This window comes from Sminthopsis crassicaudata, chromosome 5 (assembly GCF_048593235.1).
Source record: "Sminthopsis crassicaudata isolate SCR6 chromosome 5, ASM4859323v1, whole genome shotgun sequence".
NCBI lineage: Eukaryota > Metazoa > Chordata > Mammalia > Dasyuromorphia > Dasyuridae > Sminthopsis > Sminthopsis crassicaudata.
In genome coordinates this window covers 297015935-297033618 of record NC_133621.1, presented here as the reverse complement: position 1 = coordinate 297033618, position 17684 = coordinate 297015935, and the positions used below count along the sequence as shown (strand labels likewise).

Genomic DNA, 17684 nt, shown 5'->3' with positions numbered 1-17684 from the left:
CAGTGCCTCATGTCAGACGCTGATTTCCTATTTTTCTTTTATGAAACAGTCTTCCTACATTAGAAAGATGACAGTGGCCTAGATTTATTTGAAGAGCTGAATGACAAAGTTTATCATGCATAGTGGCTTTCCAAACAGAATATTGGAATCTTATTAGTTAGATTTCCCTAGGAGTGATGGAGTGGGACCATGCTGTATTCTGGACACGGTTTGGGCTCCACCAGCTTTCTCTGAAAAAAGAAAATTCTGAAGGCTTTCCTTAATCCCCTTCATAAAAATAGCCAAAGATGCTTATGTCAAGTCTGACTCCCTTGCAGTGAATTTCTTAGCCGTCTGCTTGCAAGCAATTTGCCTATAAAGCCACTTAGATTCACATTGCCTTGTCAGTTTAAACCTTGAACTGACTTGTGAAACTGAGAGACCGTAGACTAGCATGGAAGAGGTGAGCAGACACCCAGAAGCTGAGAACCCAGGGAGGGGTCCTTGTGGCCAAAGGCGGACGCAGAGATCAGACACGCAGAGGCTTGTGGAGCTTTCTCTCTGCCGTGACCGCCGAGTCCTCCTCTTCTCCGCTTCCCCAGCAAAAACTCTGAGTGCTGGAGCCTGAGCCGTGCCGGGAAATTGAGCCCGGCCTGCCGCACTCAGCTCTGCCTTCAGCTGCCCGAGGAGCTCTTCCCTCCTTCTCTCGTTTTATCCGAGCTCTAGCGGTGCTTGTGTCGGAGGCCTGAAGAAGAGAGCCCCGGCTTGCATCTCCCCGCTGGCCAGCCTCCGTACACACACACAGACACCTTAAAAGGCTCGGATTTCACAAGCACAAGTCTTAACGTTTCCCAGAAACCAAACCAGTGCCCATCCATCATTGCAAATTCCTTTTCTAACAAGGGAAGCGAATCCCAGGCTTGGAAACCTCACCACCTCAGCCTGTCTCCAGGGCGCCGCCCTGCAGGCCTTGCAGGGGCTCCTCCCCACCTTGGATTCTGTTGTTACTAGTCGGGATCCTGCTGCACCTTTCAATTCTTAGACCTTGGGCCCAATCACCTTAACCTTTTTAGCTCATTATCTCTGCTTGTGAAAGCAATGCATTGTGGGTATTTTTGGTTGTGTTTTGTTTTGTTTTTAATTACATTCCTCTGTTTACTTTGGTCAGAATTGATTGACTTGTTTTTCTGAGGTGTTGCATTGGTTCTTTAAAAGCTGAATAATAATACTTTGCATGCTTGTGTGATCAGCCAAATCTTATCGCATGTCTAATGTGCAGGGTAAAAGCAGGTGATGTATGGATATCAAAAGATTTTTTTTTTTTAATGTAGCTACGACACAGAAAACAGAATCATAAATATTATTCTGAACTTTGTTTTGCATCTAAATACAGCCCTTTGGGAGCTTTTGAGCTTTTTTTTTCCCACATGAACCCCTTTTCTCAAAGGCCTTTATTATTATTCTGTTTTGTTCTTTATTTAGCATTATATTTATTCAAAATATTTCAGAATTATATAAAAATGTTTCTTCTTTGCCTCCTCTATAATGGGGTCCCCCCCTGGAGTCTGATCCTTATTTTATGTGAAGAACATTCAGCTTACTTGTTCCCAGCTTTATAGACATCCCCCCCCCTCTCCTTGCATGTCCCAGAGAAGCTCCTGAGGCCCCCCGCCTCCCGGGTGCGAGCCCATGGAGGTGTCCCCCTTGATCCCAGAGCCCAGGGTATGGATTCATACATCACCTGCCTGTGTACAGCGCATGTGCATGCTGCCGTCCTCAATAACCGGAACGTGTTTCTGTTCTTTTGTTTTTTTGGTCTTGTTTTTGTGTGGATTTTCTGCAGTGTGGTTTACCAGGACGGATTTTACGGTGCTGACCTCTATGTAAGTACACACTGGGGCCTTCTCACCCCAACCCCTGATGAGCCAGCCTTTTTTTTTCTGTTGGTTTGGTTTGGTTTGGTTTTTTTGGAATATAATTTATTTACTTTGATTTTTCCTCTTCTTTGTGGACATAAGACATCGATATTTATATAGTTAAGAATGCAAGCATGCTTCTCTGTCCCTGCGCTTGCCCCCCGGGTGCAAGAAAGACCTGAGCCTTTGGGTTTCCTGATCATTAACTGCCAGGGTCAGTTGACTGAACATTTTCTTCTCCCTTCCTCATGCACAGGCATTCTCTGGGGTCACTAAGCTACCCGAGAGATGATTGAAAAATTATCTTACCTCCCCCTATGTACCTTACGTAAATAACAGGATTGGTTCAGCCTTGCTCCCCCTCCTTACCCTTTTCTGCTTCCCCTTTCTTTCCTTTCTTTTCTGTTTCTCTCCCTCTTTAGGTATTTTCAGTCTTGATTTGTGCAGTAGACCCTCCCTACTCAGGTCTTAGACCCTTATGTTCCCCTAAGTTTAAGAGTGTAAGTCATTACCCTATTGAAGGAGTCATGATGAGTCAGAGTGCTATACACTTTACCAGAGGAAGTCCAGCCCTGCCCTGGGTTGTCCCTTTCCTTTAGAGTGCTCCAGAAGCAGTATTAACAGTGAGAACCTGAATATGCCAGAACCAGTACCTCCCTTCCTTGCAAACATTTGGCCATGACGAGACAGGTCAGCTGAGAGATGTCTTTTCTGGACATGTATTGTTTGACCTCAGCTCTTAGCTTGGATCCTTTATCCACAGGACTTCCCGCTCCACTCTCTTACTGTAGAGAATTGAAATTGTGGTGACAGGGTCATAATCGATCAAGGTAGGAAAAGTGCCCCCTCGGTGTCATCTTGTCTCCCTGAGGCCTTAGGCCCTTACCTGAAGTGTTGCTTAGAGTCACCCCAAATTGACCGTAGGCAATTACTCAGTAAGAATAAGTTGTTGGGCTCTTCTGGAAATCAAGATACTTGAACAAGAAAGTCTTTCCCCAGTCCTTCGAGAAGACACGTGGAATATCAAAAGCTGTGAACGTCCAAAATAGCCTAACTAAAAATACTGGGAGATGGGCTTAAGTTAGAGACAGTTGTCTCTGATAGTTGGTGGACCACAGCTTTCCTGCTTACAGAATGGCCTTCAGAGACAGACCTGAGTAGGCTCTACACAGAGTATTTGTGTGCACAGACTTGCTGAAAGGTCACACTTTTCTGTGTATTCGGTTCATCTCGGCAAAAAAAAGCACTGAGAAATGTCTTTTTTCTTTTTTTGTTTCACAGTGAAACTTGAGCTTAAAGAACGTGAATTCTTCCTTACACCAAATTGCTCAGTTCACTGTGTATTTGCATAAGACTTCTTCCATTTTCCCATATTCACTTGCATGAAACACCTATATTTGTTCCCAAATATAGTTTCCCAGAATTGTTTTGTTGAGACAAATATCTCACATTGGGATATTTGGGTAAAACATAAATATAAATAGATTTGATTTTCTCTTTCACCTTTTTTTTTTTTTTAACTTCCAGATTTTTTAGTTGCTACACATATTTCCTTAAAATACTATAAATTATTTGCTTAAAGTCCCTTTATCTCGCAGGCCCTCAGTTTCCTCCTCTGTAAAATGAAGAGATTGCACTCGGTGGCCTCTAGGGTCTCTTTACTATGCAAATGATCCTGCTCACATTATATTAATAACCCAGCTGTGTAAAAACTAGGGGGAGCCTCTCACATCTTGGACATGTCCTACCTTTTGGGACTGAGAAGGGGGCCGTTCCCTAAATCTTAACCCAGCTGCCCTTGGTACCGGGTGCTACTGTTCCTCGCCATCCCTCAAGGATGTTCCTTCATCAGTGACCACATTGCTGAGCCTTCGGGCCTCTTGGTCTCGGTTGTGGGCAGGCAATCTGGTGGAACCTATCTATAGGTGCTCTTTCAGAGGAGAGTGTTTCAGTACATAAAATAGATAAAACAGGATTTCAAAGGTATCAAAATAATTTTTTTGAAAGTTCACATAAAGCCCCTTTGTGTGTGCAAATCCTAGAAGGGGCTTGAACCCTGAGAAAAAAGCCAGACCCGGTGGGCTCACGGTCACAGGATACCAAGGCCTTTTAAATTTGCCCTGGAGGAGAAGCAAGGGGTGCATTTAAAGTGTGATCTTGCCTTATAAGGCTCCTGGTCCCTCTGCCGAAGCTTTTCTTGGGGACCTTCTGGCCACTTTCTTGAGGGGGGAGCTTGGAAGAGAGAGCAAGGAAGATTGCTGGAAGTCACAGAAAAGACCCAGAGGAGATTGGGGGAAGGCCAGAGAGGTGGTTTTTTCTGCCTGTAGTTGTTTCAGCTTCCTTTTGTCATAAAGTTAGGATAGGAGTTACGGACCTGCTTTTCCTTCTTCTTTTCTATCCTGAGGCAGCCATCTCTGCCAACCATGTTTTTTCCCTTGAAAGGCCTCTCATTTCCTTCACAATTCCTTCTCCTTTGGAGGCCAGTCAAGCTTATTTGTGCCTGCGTTTTGTAAAGACCCTCCCTAGGGTGGGCAGGAGGGAGGCAGGCAGGCGGCTCCTCTCCTTGGGCCACGAGGGCAGGAGCAGCAGCCCCTGATTCACACACGACGGGCACCACAAACTGCTCCGGAGACTCAGCTCTGTCCATGAAAAGCATGCTTGCATCCAAAGAAAAGAAAAGGCTGGCTGGGCCCTTCGCGGCCGCTTGTATGATTGTTTCCTTCCACAGCTGTGTTTTTTTGAACTGCTCTCCCTGTGTTCTGTTATAGAATAGTCTTACAGGAACCAATCATTAGCGCTAAAATACCTCAGGTAGGAGTGCCAGTGTGACCTGCCAACCAATCAGATTGTGGATTGCAGTGGAAAAATTGAATTCTACTAACCATTCCAGCTCCACATTAGAGATGGGAACAGAGGCTTTTTTTGGACAGTGGAGACTTGTGAGCATGTGGCCAAAGGCCCCCTGCCTCTGCACTGCACAGAGCCGTGTCTCATCCACAAAACGGGCCTGCTTCTAGACCTGTCTTCTCGTCCTGACCCCAGGCAGCCCAGAGGCCCCGCTCCCATCGCTGCCACCCCTTTCGTTCATCACTCACCTCTGTCCACAGTGTTTTATTTAGAGCCTGCCCTTTTATTTGGCGCCTTAGCACATCAGATCAGTCTTGATTGTCCTCCTCTTAGTGGGGAGAATGAGCATGGGAAGGAACTGAGAAGCCAGACTTGGGGTCCCAAACTCCCCAAATCAGCACACGTAAGGAGGATGCAGCGGGCATGGCGACGGTGCAGGCGTGCCCGGACCCCTGTACCCTACTCCTCCCCATTCTACCTCTCGGCTCTCAGAAAGGACAGAGAGATTAGTGTGCAATAATGAGCTAAAAGAAGGCCTGTTCGTAGCATAGGAAGCTGGACATGGAAGAATCATTACAGAGTCTACTGACTCTGTGGGTATGCCAGTAGGCTCAGAAGTGATAGGAAAGAACGATTCCCATTGTTGGGGCCCCATGGGATAGAGAATAGAAGACTTATTGTCCCCATTTTACAGAGAAGGACACTGAGTCCCCGAGAGGGGACCCGACTTACCTCTGCTCACATCAGTATTGTCGTCAGAGCCAGGACCAGGATTCTAGCCCAGGTCTCCCCCATCCCAAGTCTGACACCCTGTCCAGCAGACTACCCTATCACTCGGGTGTCCTCTCCTGTCACGATCTTAATTATAAGAAGCATCATAGACCAAGTGGGTCATAGCCAGACCCTTCTCTGAGATGATTTATTTGGGTTTTAGCCAAGGTTATTGGACGGACCGGTCCATACCAGACGGTCTTGATTCCTCTGGTTTGGGAGAACTGTTTCAGCTTCCATTAAGGGCTGCACTGTCCATTTCCAGTGGGTGCTATTCACATGCTACAGAAAATCAACATGTGACTCCATAATCCCGGCACCGACCCCAGAAGCCTTTTGTGCATGTTTAGCTTACGAGAGAAGTGACTCCCAGACACCCAGGATAAATCCTGCCAATGGTGGAAGCTCCTCTTCCCTAGGCTCTTTTCTTATTTTCCCCTTTGCCCTCCGACCCCCTGCCCTCCCTATGTAGCCTGGACGTGATCTGTTAGTAGGCCTCCCAACAGCCGCCTCTGCCCGGGCCTCTCACTGCAGGGAGAAGGAGGGAAGAGTGTCTTGATACCACATTTTTGCCAAAGCCCTGTTTCACTGCAGACCTAAGAGCAAACAGAAAGTTCATTTACTTTGGAGATTGGAGAAAAACAGAAGCAAGGGAGAGCACAACAGCTGGGCTCACCGAGGGGATAGTCAGAAACTGATTATATCGGGAAGCTTCTGCTTTGGTGAAAATTGGGCCCTGTGTATGGTATTCACCCTGGTCAGATCTGTCTGTGACATTGGGCTGCAAGAGACATTTAATCAATGATTCAGAAAGCAGCAGTCGTTAGACAGAAAGGAAATGTAAACTGTGATCTGTATTCCCAGCCTCAGAGCTCTTTATGGCTAGGAACTCTGAGAGAAGCAGTTGGGGCTCCTGGGACGGCAGGTGTGAGGCAGAGTGGCTTTTTGTCAGGGCCCTTCCGCATTGCTCCCACACCACTCCTCTTGCCTCTGACAAAGCCGGAGACAAAGGCCGAGCTGGGACGAGAGAGACCTCGCAGGAGCTTGGGGGCCGCCTCTGCCTGGAAACAAGGACGAGAGGAGACGGTGGGAAAAGATGGTTCTCCAACAAGCACTGAAGTTAATGTAGGAGCAGAGTTTGCCGTAATTACCAAAGAGTGGATCAGGAAGGAGCTGTAGGCAGGTTTGGCAGAGCTCGCAGGGAATCTTACAGGACAGCAGCCCACCATGTGAGAGCTAAGAGCTCGGGCCAAGGGAGCAGTGCGAGAGGGCAGGGTTGGTTCCCGAGCGGAACGGCCACGGGCATGCAGAAAGACAGACGGAGCATTGAGGAAGCCGTCCCTTTTTAGGAGGCCGTTTCTCTTTGGCTTGGGCTCAGCCAGGCCCATTTTATTCGGATCCCACAGTTCCCTGAAGCTGTCCACATGTTCCACTCCATTGGAAACTTGATTGGGCCATGCTAATTCCCACTCTTTGTTTTATTTCAAATCATACACAGATAGACTCTGCAAACAGCTTCAGATCGGACAGGTCTGATTGTGTGTAAATACATATGTCCTTTTTAATTTTTATTAATGGTTGCTTCATTTTTGCATCAGTGCATGGTTCAAAGCAATACACATCAGCTATTTCATGACTCCATATATCCAATGGATTATTTCTCCTCTTTTTGTTTGTTTGTTCGTGCAGTCAGCTGAAAACATGTTAGCACCTCACTCTAAATCTCTCAGTGGAGTCTCTGTTCCCTTCTCTGATATAACAGATGGGTTATTGCTTGTTATAATTATTAACATCGTGGTGTGGGACCAGGGGCTAGGGTGGGCAGGACTTCCTCTCCTTGGGCTGGGGGGGCCAGTTGTTAGGGGATGGAATGTTAACTCAAGTGGTGACTGACTGTCTCCGTAATACCAGGTCGTTGTGGCTGCACGCTCTAGTAATCGAGGCTGTGACTTCACCAAGCTTGTGGTAGCGCCTAGGGCAAACGGCTGTCCCAAGAGAATGCTGGGATAGATAGTCTAGCCAATACAGTCTGAACGTGGTGATTTTGCTGGTTGTTTTAGCTCCAGATGTCAGCATGCTTAGTTCTTAATGTGATTAATAAACGTGGTGCCATATTCCCTCCCACGCCTGAACCCAGTCTTTACCCCTTTTCCTTTTGAAGATAAACCTCAGTTAAGAGATGATGACAAGAAGCTTTTTGTTTCAAACTGCATTTTGTTCTCATGTTCCACGAAAACCTTGATATTTGCTCAGTAGAATTTGCTAGTGAATGTTTGGGGAAACAATCTATCTGCCTTTTCAGACCTGAAACATTCACTGGGGGCTCAGAGAGAGAATGAGTCTTTCCGAATCCACTCTCTGTCACCAATGTGCCGATTTACAGTATAATTCAAAAAGGACAGCAGGCATCATTTGTCCTTCCAATTCCCCCCAGTTCCAGGGTGTCCGTTTTCCCCGCCCTTTGGAAATCAGTGAGAGCCTGGAACCCCTGGTGAGCCTCTGGGAATTCAGCGCAGTGCCATCAGGCTAACAGAGCTTCGAGGCCCTGGGGATGGTCAGATGGTTATCAGCTTTTGGGAAGCTCAGCCCCAATTTTGAGATTGCTGCGGTACAGCCCGTTCTTTGAAAGTTTGTCATTTACCAGAGGGTCCACTTTGCTTCTACAGAACATGAAATCACTGTAGACAGAGCGGGAACTGCCTACTGTAAATACACTTTAAACATCTTCCTACCTCCTTATGTTTGGAAGGAGAAAACTCTCTCTAACACACACTCTCTCTCTCTGTCTCTGTCTCTGTCTCTCTCTTTCTCATCTCTGTCATTTCTCTCTGTCTCTCTCTCATCTCTGTCATCTCTTTCATCTCTTTCTCTCAAAAACCCTGTTCAGAGCTTGTTTTTTTATAATAAAATGAAATGGTTGCCATCTCTCCTCCATCTGATTCCTCTTTATCTCTCTCTCTCTGATACACACTCCCACTCCCACATACACACCATAGACCTGACTTTTCCTATGGAGAACTTGAACTTCTCATTAATATTCCCCTCCCCAAATTTGGAAAAAGGACAATGAGATAACGCCACCACTGCATGGATAATTTAAGGAGTCATTTCTGTCAGGAAAGTGGCCTGAAGAACAAAGCCGGACAGAGAGTGAAGCTGACTTTTCTGCTAAAAGAAAAACATGGGAACAAATGCAGTTTGAAACACTTCCTTTCCTTGGTGTGTGTGGTAACGTGGATGGGTGTGAGTGCGTGCGTGTGTGTGAGGATGCGTCTGCCCCTTTGTGGGGAGAGGTCTCTGTAAAGTCAGTTCTTTTCTTTCCTTTAGGGTGGATATGCAGCCTACAGATATGCACAACCTGCTACTGCGACAGCAGCCACAGCCGCTGCCGCCGCCGCAGCCGCTTACAGCGACGGGTATGTAGTGAGAGCTGGGCCACCCCCTTGAGGGTGATGCCGAGAGGGCCAGCCTGCCCCTCGGTGCCTCCAGAAAAGGCTTCGGTCCTTGTGGCTTCTACCGCAGCCCAGCCATGGAGCCCCTCTCTTCCAGCTTGCCACTTTCTTCCCCCTTTGATCCTGAACCCCAAGTCTGTGTCTCTGTGCCAGCATCCCAGCATTCCCTCTAACACATACGAGAATGGGGCCGCATCTGTAGCTTCTCCCAGTCAGGACTGTCCGGGGTGGCCACCTCAGACCAGGCAGTCTCATATTTATAAGACCCAAACCCGCTCTTCAGGTCATCACCCCAGATCTCTCCCATTCCATAAAGAAACTGACTGTTTTTCTCTTTCTCAGTTATGGCAGGGTTTATACAGCAGACCCCTACCATGCCCTTGCCCCTGCCGCTAGCTACGGAGTTGGCGCTGTGGTAAGTAGGTTTTCCTTCTTTTAGGCTTTTCCTTTCCTTTTCTTTCTTTCACAGATTACAGAAGACCCAGGGTGGTAAAAGATTCAGTGGGTAATATGAGAAGCTTTCCCCAGCAAAGTATTAAAACTACCTCCTGCCCCCCCTTTGTGCCTTGTGGGAGGGTGAGCCCAGTGGGCCGCATAGATGGGGCAAGAGGGGATGAGGAGGAAGGAAAAAAGAACACATTTTTGTTGCCTCCCATATTGCTCATAGGCATCCGTACAGTATTCTTACCATTGCTGGTGTGGTGTCTAAGCTTTCTGTGCCCACTAGGAGGTTATCACCAAGGGTCCTCCTGGGCTCGGGGGCTTTCTGAGTCAGGGTGGGCAATGTCCGAGGCCCAGAGTTAAGCTGCGTAATGGTGCTTCCTCGTTGTAATGGAGCGCGACATTTTGATCAGTGACCAAAGTAAAACCAGGGAGCTCCTTGAAAAGCACAGAGTTAGCAGAAAGTGGCAGGTGGTGATAGGTTTCCTTGAGAGCAGGAATAAAGGGCCACCTGTAAAGCCTCGCCGTGACAGGGAGCTGACTCTGAGCTCTTTGAGATTTTAACAGAGAAAGGCTTTGGTGCATCCTAGAAACCTGGTAAGGCCTTGAACCCTGAACCCTCGTCACTGAATCGTCACCTAAGATGTGGGGATAGTCTCTGCATCTGGGAGATCGTGTTCCTTGGGAGCTATTTAAAATGAAATAAGAATGACGAGCAAACTGAAAGACTTTAAAAGGCCATCGTGGGGTCCTCAGAGTCCAGGAAGCCGTGTTTGCCCACTTAGGCTTAGGTTAACAGGGATGCATGAGAGGGAGTGCTGGGGACCTGGAATGTGTCTGAGGAGAAGAGGGGTCCGTCCTCGTGAGGCTCTCGATCCACCTGGGCAAGGAGGCAGTCAGGAGGCTTCCTGCGGCATCAGAAGCGTCCAGAGCCCTGCTTGGGCTCAGAGGTCTTCCTAAAATATGCTTCCTGGGGTGTTGGATTCAGGAGGGTTGAGTGAATAAAGGGTGAGAGAGGGTCACAGAACAGACAGGTAGAGGAGCCAGCCCCTGCTCTGACTGAGGCAGAGCACCTTACTTGGTGCTGGTAACTGAGACATGGCCCCAGGATCTGGAATCAAGTAAGGGAGGAAGGTGCCCATGGCACCACCCATGTCAGATGGGCACATTGGCATCTCGGGGAAATGAGAAGAGTGTGAGAGGGCATCAGGTGATGAAGGATGGCAGGGGCTTTCCCTAATTGAACAGGTAAGTGTTCCCTCTCCTATTTTCCTTGAGAACACTGACTCAGCAATGAATTCACAGAACTTTGGTTTCAGCATCGTAGTGCAAAGGCTTCCTGACCTTGTCAGCAGAAGCCAAGTGTGATCTGCTGACTTTGGGTTCTGTAGGGAGCCATCCTTTTTCCAACAACCCCTTTCCCAAATTCTCTCCTGAGGCCCCCTCTCAACTTCTCTTATTTATTTATTTATTTTTTTGTCTCCTTTTAATTCCCACAGGCGAGTTTATACCGAGGTGGCTACAGCCGATTTGCCCCCTACTGAAGTGACGTGACCCCCTGCAGATGGGACAGCCCCCCATTCATGAGGCCTGGCTATTGCAATATTTACTCCTAGAGGAACTCTATAGCAAGATGAAGAGGAAAAACAAAAAAAACAAAAACACACAAAAAAAAAAAACACAAAAAAAGAGAAAATACTTTTTTATACCTCACTATGTTCTTTGAATATGTATTTTTCCTTTAAATTTCTGCCTTTAATTCTTTTGTTCCAAAGATTGTGCATTTTTCTTTCTTTTTTTTTTTTTTTTTTTTTTTAACTGTGGTAAAAAAAAAAACGATGCATTTCCATGTCTGTATGTCCGTGCGTAGCTTATTCTGCCAATCACGGAAGAGGCAGTTAATGAGGAAGGAAAGACTTTAGAAAGTGACCCATTCAATGAATCAGAAGTGAACAGGCAGAATGACTGAAGTGAGTGGCGCGGCAAGCAGTTGTGGGACTGGCCAACGGGGGAAAGGGGCTCCATTCCCCCCTTTCCCCAACTCTTTGCCTTTTATGTTTCTTTGGTGGGCAATCCTGATGGACTGTGGCTGGGATCCCCACGTGGAGGGGCGGTGGGGAGGACTGGGGGTTCGCGTATCCGGAGACTAACAGATGCTTTCCTCTCTCCTCTTCCCTTCTCCTGTTTCCCCATTCATTGTTGATATCCTTCCAGTGAGAACCATACCCATTGTTGATAACGCACAGACAGGCTGATTGGCACCGAGATCACCAAACCTGCCCTAGACTGTGGATAATTAAAAAACAAAACAAAACAAAAAAAACCTTCATTAGGAAACAGATCTTAGAATGAAGTCTGGAGTGTGGAAACTGTTCTTTTTCTTTTTCCTTTCCTGTAATCCCAGCAGCGCTGCTGGGCTGATTCTGCTTTCTACTTTTGCCTCGGTTTGGCTCATCCATCTCCTTTCTCATAAACCCTTGCTTCCATATCCACAAATATCAGGAATTGAGAACCCGGGGACAAAGGACTAGACGTTGGCCTCTGTGTTTGTAGATCCAGGATATCGCTTAATGACTGCCTTCAGAAAGGGGCGGCAGGAGGAGAGCTAGAAGGAAAGGACAGCAGAGTGCTCTGATTCAGAGAGAACCCCGTCCCGCCGCCCTCAGCCCTTCTTCTGTTAAGTCAGTCCGGTAGTCTGTTGGAAAAGCTGAAGCACAAGATGTAGTGGGCCGACACGACTGTCCCTGGAGCCAGCTCCGGTCACTGGGGCCTGCGAAGGGCAGGCCGGGGCACTTTGCGTAAGTTCTAAAGCCATAGGAATTTCCATCTTCCAGAGCCTTTCTGAGTGAGTCATTTGTATTCACAGTTTCAAGTCTTGCTGGCCGTTCCCCCGGCCTTTCAGTATCCCCCAAAGACACAGAACTGAGCCCCTGGGCTGCTTGGTGAGCTAGTGCTACGGGATGTCAGGTGTGGCCCCCGGGCTTGCTTTTTAACCCCCAGTGGGGAGGAAGGACTTGGAAGAGCAGGGATCTTACGTGTCGCCAGAAGAGAAGGCCAGTGACCGTTGGCAGCGAGGTGGGGGTCTTGATATCTGGTCTCAGTTGGACGAATTCTGTCAGGTGAGAGAGGTTCCCTTCCAGCTGCTAGCTAACTGCCCAGCAAGTTCAGTGCTCTACAGCGCTCTCCAACTGGAAGGCATTGGTCCTTTGGAGGCTCCCCCACCTCCCGTCAGCTCCACGCTGAGGAGCGGGGGACCAAGGCGGAGCTTTTTGGTTTGGGTTTTGACTCCTGCTCCAGCCCAGGCTGTCCCCCAAGTCAGCCCGGGCTGCTGTGAGGTCGGGCACCCCAGGTGGGCGGTTATCCGGTGGTCCTCTGGCCATCCAGAGCCCGACACGGGCCTCGGTTCTCCTTCAGACGCTCACTCCTCCTAGAAGGGCAGCAGAGGCCTGGGGACCTCATTCGGGGACACCAGACTGCCAGTCCATCACCGCTTTTTTTTTTTTTTTTTTTTTTTAATAAGGTTTGTTCGTTTGTTGTTGGGCTTTTTTCCCCAAGCCAAAGTTTGGTTTGCTCTTAAGACAATTTTTGTTGTGTATATATAAATCTTTTAGTTAGACTGAAAATTGGGAGGGGGGTGGGGGCTTTCACAAACTCTAGAAAATGGGGAAGTGGGTTTTGTTTTACTTCGTTTGACTTTTTGTTTTTTGAAGGGGAGCATTTACTGATGAAAGCAGATGTCTGAGTGCAGTCTAGTGTCGTGTTCGATCCAGTGTGATTTCCACAAGATGCCCTTTGGAGCTGAGACTAGGCTAAGATCCCCAGTATTGTGGCAGCGGTAGCAGCCTGAAAGGGTAGGGGATAGAGATGCTTCTCGCCAGCGTTTCACGCCCGGGAAGAGAAGAGACGCAGTGGGGGGAGAGAAGCCGGTTGGCGGGGACGGCCGCTTGAGTCGGCTCCTCTCAGCCTCTCAGTTCAGCTGGTTCTGGCTGTGGGCCCCAGAAGGCCGGGCTCCGTGTCCCCAGTGGCTGTGGGCGGTGTTCCCCAGAAAGACCCTGGGGAGCTCTGCTCCTGTAGAGGCTGAGGACAGAGGCTCTGCTCCCCCCGAGGGCCCGAGAGAGGCCGGCATCCAGTGCAGACCTGGGCTTTCTAGAGGCGGGTTCCTCAGACGCTTGTGGTGCATCCTCTTTTCTCTTGTCATTTGATTTTTACAAAACAGCCAAGTCGAAGCTTGTCCGAGGAGGTCAGTGGCAGGCCCCAAGCCTTGCGGACCGGCTCTCCCTGCTTAGCTCTGGGTCCAGACTCTGTAAGGAGGCTCTCCTCCGCTGTTTGCTCTGGCAGCTGGGTGATTCACCTGGGTGAAACCCGAGACATCTCATGAGAGCCTTCCCTCCCAGCTCCCAGTCCTTCCCAAGCTCCCCGCAGGACGTCGGGCCGCTCAGATTTGCCTGGGTTTAGCCATTAGGGTCGATCCGGCCTTTGCGGAGCTGGTGGCGGTGGCAGAGTCCAAAAGGAAAAGCATTGAAAGGGTTCTGGCTAGCAACCACGACTAGGCCGATGGAGCCAACTTTGCGGGCTTCGGTTCTTGGGACGGGCAGCACCCGGGCTGAGGGATCTGGGGAGGGGAAGTCGGCGTTATCTTCACGCCTCTTCCCTCCGGGGTCTGCTGCGCTCAGTGAGTCAGAGGAAGTGAATGAGTCAAAGTTCATTAGGGACATCCTATTATTAGTTATATTGAGCAGCCTCTGAAAGTAAGGGGCGTAAAAATGGGGCTTGGAACATATAATTCCCAAGAATATGCAAATAGGGCATCATAAATTCCCCTTCCCTCTGCCCAGGGTAAAGAGACCGGTGGGAGACGGTCTGGGGAGCGCCAGAAATCCAGGATAAGAGGGGCTGGGGGGAGGAGGGGGTGTCCGGAGCTTCTCCCCTTTTGCCAGGCCCGGTTCCAAAGAGGGGGAGCTGGGCCATTCACTGCTTTTGGCAGCTCTCTAGCACAGCCCCCTTGGAGGATGAGGTTCGCCCCTGGATGCTGGAGGAAAGGAAGTCGGGGGGGAGGGGGCGGGGGGTTGGGTAGTGGTGGTTTTAAAGCGTATGTTACCTGTTTGCACTGTTTTAAAATAGGACAAAAAATAGTGGACAAGGTAAACGTCAAATGTAAACTTCTGTGTGTCTTTATTTTTCTGTCATGCTCTTGAAAATGTTGACCATTTGTAGTATACACTAGTGAAACTTGATTCTCGATTGCATAAAACACTATTTTTTGGCTCTGTTACTGTCCAAAAGCCCCTCTCTTCACCACCCCTCCCCCCTTCCTTGCGAGCACTCTATCCTCTCGGCTCTTGTCGAAAGGAAGAGCAGAGGCTGCCGGGGCGTCCTCTGGGCCAGGGTCCGCCCACAAGTTCGCTGAAGTCCTTGAGATGCTTTGATTTGGGTGCTGGGCCTGGGTGGGGGGGAGGTCCCCACACCAGACAGCAACAAGTGGTTCACTTCCCAAACCCAGTACTCTAGGAATGGGGGTGAGGAGGGGTTCCCCGAGCTGTATAATTGGCTGTTGCCGTTGAGTTCTCCTCCACGTTACCACAACTGTAGCCAGTTAAAGTTTACTCAGGAAAACGGTCGATCAATTCAGCCATGGTAGTGCTGGTTGGCAGGGATTTGGTAACTCACGGAGAACTTGCCCACCGGCCAAAACCCAAACCTTGCTTTTAAGGAAGCGGCCAGCCTGGAGGAGTGGCCCCGGTGCCCGGCGGGCAGTCTGAGTGCCAGTCCTAGAAGGGTTCAGGTGAGACTGGCACCGAAAGGCAAGAAGGGGCATCTTCTCTCTTCCCTCCCCGTTAGCTTCCCAGGAGGGGCTCCGTGTTGGGGATTTGGGGGTTTTATTTTGTACTTTTTTTCTATTTGGTGCCCTGGGGCCTAATGTGCTTTGAGGAATGCCAATCCCCCATCAAGACTCCCAGCTTCAGTCTGTCTCTCGGTTTTGGGATTTTTTTTTTTCTGTTCACAGTATTTGTGTGTGTGTGTGTGTGTGTGTGTGTGTGTGTGTGTGTGTGCGCGCGCGCGCGCATACACAAATGCGTGTGCACACGTGTGTTTTGGCAGCTCAGTTTGGCTGTATTATATATTGAGTGATAAATTAATCCTCCTTTTTTCCCCTAAGGGATATAAGTTGTTTCTCTCTCTCCTCCTTCTCCTCCTTCTCTCCCTGCCCCTCACCCCGCATCTGCCCGTTTGTCTGTCTCTCTTCCTGTCATTATATTTCTGCTTGTGAATAGCTGGAGTGAATCCTGGGGCTGATGGCACACACAAGCTAGGGCTGCGGAATGAGAACAGCCAGCGTAGAGGTCACTTGCACCCCCCAGGCTGACCTACCTGAGACTCTGGGCTTTTCAGTTCAAATCATTGCAAGACTAAAAATGCCACCGAGCTGCCCCCCTTTCCTCTCCCTCCAGCCCCCCATGGCAGTGACTGAATCACCCCTCTGTGCAGTTCCTCCTGCCCCCTCTCATTGCCATGGCAAAACCGGTACCTTTGGGGCATAGGGTGCATCAAATAGGATGCTTGTATATTTAACCACCTGGCCTTCCCTCCCTCCTTCCTTCTCTCCATCTTTCCATTCCTTTCTTCCTTCCTCCATTCCCTCCATCCTTCCTTCCTTTCTCTTTCTTCTCTTCCTTCCCTCTCTTCTTTCCTCCTCCTCTCCCTCCCTCTCTTCCTTCCATCGCCCTTTTCCCCTTCCTTTCCCGCATCACTTCCTAGGACGCCAGAGCTGCTGCCCAAGGTCCTGTTTCCCTGCTAACCCCAGAGAAGCACCCAGGGCTTTGTGACAGCCTCTACCCCTCCCACCCCCCTCCTCTTGTTAAGTATCATAATGTATAGTAGCTTTCAGACCATACAGTATTCATTGGGTTACTCCTATTATTATCAAGTAGCTGGAATTGTGAAGGTCGGAGTAGTTAGATCTTTAGCTTTTACTCCTTATTTTTTTTTTGTATTACTATCCATGTGTATAAATTATTGATCATGTTGCTGGCTTTTATAAACTCTTCGCAAGGGAGGGGCGCTGCCTTAACCTTTGCAAATGGTAATGAAGCACTGTTTTTAAATAAAAGAGAGAAACACCAATTTCTGGCTTGCCTCTGTCTCAAGTCCTTCCAGGCTCAGGAGCTCCACAACGGATTTCATTTGGACGAGAAAAAAAAAAGCCTTTTTTTTTTTTTTTTCCTGGTTTTAAAGATGAATAGTTGATGTAAAGAGCTAGAGCTATAGAGCTACTGCTAAACTTAGGCCAGAGAAACAGGAAACTCCTGGGCTTTTGCTGAACTCTGGTGCTCTTGGAAACAGGAAAGTAGCGTCTCACCTGAGATCTTCAGGGGGAAGCTGGATGGAGCCATGTTTGGAAGGTGTGGGGGGAGATTGCTGAGCTGGGGCTCTTCCCCCTCCATTAACTGGAGCCACAGTTCCTTCAGAACATCATGCTTTAAAAATATATATATATATATATATATATATATATATATATATATATATATATATATTTAATTATTTGTAAAAGATTTTATTTTACCCCGGTTACATGTAAAGACAATTTTTTTTTTCTTTTTAGGCTGGGGTTAAGTGACTTGCCCAGGGTCACACAGCTAGGAAGTATTAAGTGTCGGAGTTGAACTCGGGTCCTCCTGAACTCAAGGCTGGTGCTCTATCCACTGCGCCACCTAGCTGCCCCCTAAAGACAATTTTTGACATGTAAAAAAAATTTTTTTGAGTTCCAAATTTTCCCTCTTCCTCCATCACCTCCCCCTTCCTTGAGACAGTAAGCAATTTGATGTCGATTATATGTGTTCAGTCAAGCATCATGCTTTTCCAAATGTATTGAATATGGTTCTCAAACCAGTTTTGATATCGTGAAATTACAAACTTAAAAAAACACAAGTTTGTGGACCCCAGATTAAGAAGCCGGGGACCGAATCCCCTTCACTTAGTGGACCCCTGTGTGCCAATGAGGAGAAAGGGAGGGATAGCAGCATCAGGAAGTCAGGTTCAGAAAGGAGATTTTGGGAAAGCTTTCAGATTTCAGCACAGGATCTAACAGTCCTGTGAGGGGAGGTCGTTCGTGTCCATCTAGATCCCCATTTCATGGGTGACAGGGCTGAGAGAGCTCCTCACACTGGGGCACAACTAGTTAGTGCAGCCAAGGGCTGGGAGGAGGCCGGGCCTGGGAGCTCCTGCAGGACGTTCGGGGAATTCTAGGAGGAAACCATCCCACCCCGAGGAGCCCAGC

The 17684-nt window shown here is 48.6% G+C and overlaps 1 protein-coding gene across 35 annotated transcripts in view; it reads left to right on the top strand.

The window, feature by feature from the left end:
- RBFOX2 (RNA binding fox-1 homolog 2) overlaps positions 1-16528 on the top strand; it is a 287058-nt gene extending 270530 nt beyond the window's left edge. For 13 of the 35 annotated variants that reach the window (XM_074271555.1, XM_074271548.1, XM_074271540.1 and 10 more), the window contains 5 exons: positions 1823-1862; positions 7012-7043; positions 8841-8929; positions 9308-9380; positions 10906-16528. In XM_074271555.1, coding sequence (XP_074127656.1) covers positions 1823-1862; positions 7012-7043; positions 8841-8929; positions 9308-9380; positions 10906-10960 — 289 coding nt within the window. In that variant the 3' untranslated portion in view covers positions 10961-16528. Of the gene's footprint in view, positions 1-1822; positions 1863-4663; positions 4707-7011; positions 7044-8840; positions 8930-9307; positions 9381-10905 lie in introns of those variants that run through there. The other 22 variants (XM_074271549.1, XM_074271559.1, XM_074271546.1 and 19 more) reach the window with 6 other exon arrangements.
- The last annotated feature ends 1156 nt before the right edge of the window (positions 16529-17684 follow it).